At 51.2% G+C, this 3183-nt stretch overlaps 1 protein-coding gene across 1 annotated transcript in view; it reads left to right on the top strand.

Moving 5' to 3' along the window:
* NXF1 (nuclear RNA export factor 1) overlaps positions 1–3111 on the top strand; it is a 12485-nt gene extending 9374 nt beyond the window's left edge. Inside the window, exons 16-22 of the mRNA XM_015569818.1 lie at positions 1–25; positions 131–246; positions 330–372; positions 883–955; positions 1453–1635; positions 2601–2661; positions 2761–3111. Coding sequence (XP_015425304.1) covers positions 1–25; positions 131–246; positions 330–372; positions 883–955; positions 1453–1635; positions 2601–2661; positions 2761–2799 — 540 coding nt within the window. The 3' untranslated portion in view covers positions 2800–3111. The remainder of the gene's footprint in view (positions 26–130; positions 247–329; positions 373–882; positions 956–1452; positions 1636–2600; positions 2662–2760) is intronic.
* The last annotated feature ends 72 nt before the right edge of the window (positions 3112–3183 follow it).

Raw genomic sequence — 3183 nt, 5'->3', positions numbered from 1 at the left:
AATGTGAAGAAGCTGAAAGACCCGAGTAAGTGTGTGATGTGAGCAAAGCAGGATGGGAGAAGGGAATGGGAAGGAGTCGGGGGCTGTGCAGTCATGGCAGCCCCTGACCGTGGCCTCTCCTCCCCCACAGCCCTGCGGTTCCGGCTGCTGAAGCACACACGGCTCAACGTGGTGGCCTTCCTCAACGAGTTGCCCAAGACTCAGCACGACATCAATTCCTTTGTGGTCGACATCAGTGCCCAAACGGTGAGCAGGTTTCCTCCCTGACAGCCTGGAATCGGGGCAGGGGCTGTGCAGAGCCTGCATGGTAACTGCTGCTTCTCTTTCAGAACACGTTGCTGTGTTTTTCTGTCAATGGCGTCTTCAAGGAAGGTGAGCATCTTGGGAGTCCTGTTTTCGGAGCAGTCCTTTCCCCAGCTATCTTCTCTTCCCTCCTCTTCCCTGACCTTCTCCTGTTGTGCCCCAAGCCATCTTCATTGGGCCTCTCCTCTCTGCCTATCTTTTCTGCCTGGGATGTGGGGAAAGCCTGAGGAATAGGAGGCCACAGGCAGGTCTGAGCTTCTGTCCCAGCCTTGGTCCCGTGTGTGAGCAATTTACATTCCTACTGAGCCTCAGATCCCTTCCTTGCAAAGGGAGTTAGTAACAGCCATCTCCTGGGGTGCTGTGGAGTGACCGAGAGATGGACACAGGCTTGTCACACACAGACTGAGTGGGCAGTAGTGGTTATTACTGTCCTTTCTGGCCTCACACTCCCCAGCTCTGCACAAACATCATTCCCTTCTGGCCCCTGAGGGTTCTGTGTATCAAATGCCACAATATTTTGAGAAGCTGTTTGTAAACAAAGTGTGAGCACCTCTCAGGCCATTGCCGTTGTTGTTGCAGTGGATGGAAAGTCCCGGGATTCTCTGCGAGCCTTTACACGGACGTTCGTCGCTGTTCCAGCCAGCAATTCAGGGCAAGTGTTGGGCTTATCAGATGGGCTTCTAGTCCCGGTGCTGTGGGAATTGGAGGGGCAGGGGGAGAGTCAGTCCTGCGGGTATTTTCAGAATTTCAGGAAGGCAGGAGGAATCAGAGTAGGAGGCGAAGAGCTTGCCTGGAGTTGGACTGACTGGGCTTTTCAGCCTGCTCTGCCACTTCGCTAAGGGCCAGTTTCCTCATCTGAAGACTGGTGAAACTGTTCACTTCCTCAATCTGTTGTGAAGACAGGTGGGAGGCAAGAACTGTCTGGTTTGGGCAGAATGTACAATTCTGTGTTTGGTAGATGATTGCATTGTGGAGTCCATGTCAGTAAAATGATAAAAGGTAAATAAGGTAATAATAACTAAGAGTGAGGGGGGGCCTTACAGGGATTTTAGGATCTGAGTGTGAAATTTCAGTGAGAATAGGAATGATGTTGGGAGGATGAGGTTACCTGTGTGTGTTCAACTATCTAAGGCGCTTTTTGTCCCCAAGGCTGTGCATTGTAAATGACGAGTTGTTTGTGCGGAATGCCAGCCCTGATGAGATCCAGAGAGCTTTCGCCATGCCCGCGCCCACGCCCTCCTCCAGCCCGGTGCCCACCCTGTCCCCAGAGCAGCAGGAAATGCTGCAGGCGTTCTCTACGCAGTCTGGCATGAACCTCGAGTGGTCCCAGAAGTGAGTGCTGGGCATGTGTACAAAGGGGTGAACTGAGGTAGAGCTCGTAGTGAATAAGGAGTGCTCCTGAAATTTTAAAAGTCAAATTATTTTTATTGCTTTAAAAAAAATAAGAGCCCTGGCTGGTGTGGATCAGTTGGTTGAGCTTTGTCCCATGTACCAAGAGGTCGCTGGTTCGACTCCCATCAGGGCACATGCCCAGGTTGCAGGTTCAGTCCCCAGTAGGGGCATGCATGTTGATGTTGCTCTTTCATTAATTAATGTTTGTCTCCCTCTCTCTCTCTCTCTCTCCCCCACCCCCTCCCTTTCTCCCTTCCCCCCTTTTTCCTTCCCCCCTCTCTCTCAAATCAATAAAAACATATTTTAAAAAATTTTTTGTAATGGTCTATGAAAAAGTTAAATTAGCATAAATTATAAATTAGCATAACAAAATTTAAAGCCAAAATGAAGTCCCTTTATATGTACTGTTGTGCAACTTTTTTTCCTTATTCCGTGAACATATTCCACTATCAGTATAAAAGTCACCTTAGTCTTTTTTTTTATTATTAATTTCAGAGCAAGGATGTGAGAGAGAGAGAGGAGAGAGAGAGAGAGAGAGAGAGAGAGAGAGAGAGAAAGATAGAAAGATCAATGTGAGAGAGAAATATGGATCGGTTGTCTCCTGCCCATGCCCCCAACCAGGAATTGAACCAGCCACCCTTCAGGGTATGGGATGATGCTCCAGCCAACCAGGCCACACTCACCAGGGGGTAGTCTTGGTAGCTGTTCCATATGTATTCTTTTGTGTTCAATAGACCACCGATACACATGTGGATTACTCTTCATTTGTATTAATTGTGCAAGAATGTATGTAATTGTTGGAACTTGGGCAAGTGTTTGTATAGAATGGATTTCCGAGTGGCATTTAGTGATGAGGGTGGCTGCATTGTGGTTTTAATGGAGGTGGCCTTCCTTTCTCACTCCAGGTGCCTGCAGGACAACAACTGGGACTACACCAGATCTGCCCAAGCCTTCACTCATCTCAAGGTCAGGTTTGGGAATCACGCAAGAAAGCGGGTCTCCGGGCCGTCAAGAGGGTGGGGGGCGGGGGGGAGCCTGGCTCTGCTGACCTCCCTGTTCCTCCAGGCCAAGGGTGAAATCCCGGAAGTGGCGTTCATGAAGTGACCCTGGCCGCCGGGCCCCTGTAAATAGCCCTGGATAGCGATGTCTCCCTGCCGTGGCGGTCGGCTCTCCTCCGGCCTGGCCAGGCGGGACTGGGACTGGGACTGTGACGGAGGAGGGAGGCCGCGCACCTCCCATCGCCTGCCTTCCCGCAGCTCCTGGACCATTCCAGAAAGTGGAGTCCCACTGGGGCCAGGAAGCCAAGCGCCGTGTAGAACTGACACTAACGACCCGAAGGACTGAGGTGCTTTGTGCCCTTCACCCCCGGATCCCGCCTCCCCGACTTTTTAAGATAAAGAGTGAGATTGTATTTTGTGTCGCGTTCTGCCTGGTCTGTGGTTAAAGGGAAAGCGGGCTGGGACGGAGGCCGCCTGCCTCTCGGAGCCA

Source organism: Myotis davidii, unplaced genomic scaffold (genome assembly GCF_000327345.1).
Source record: "Myotis davidii unplaced genomic scaffold, ASM32734v1 scaffold826, whole genome shotgun sequence".
Lineage (NCBI taxonomy): Eukaryota > Metazoa > Chordata > Mammalia > Chiroptera > Vespertilionidae > Myotis > Myotis davidii.
The sequence above is the reverse complement of the archived record's forward strand: the minus strand, read 5'-3'. Positions and strand labels throughout refer to the sequence as shown.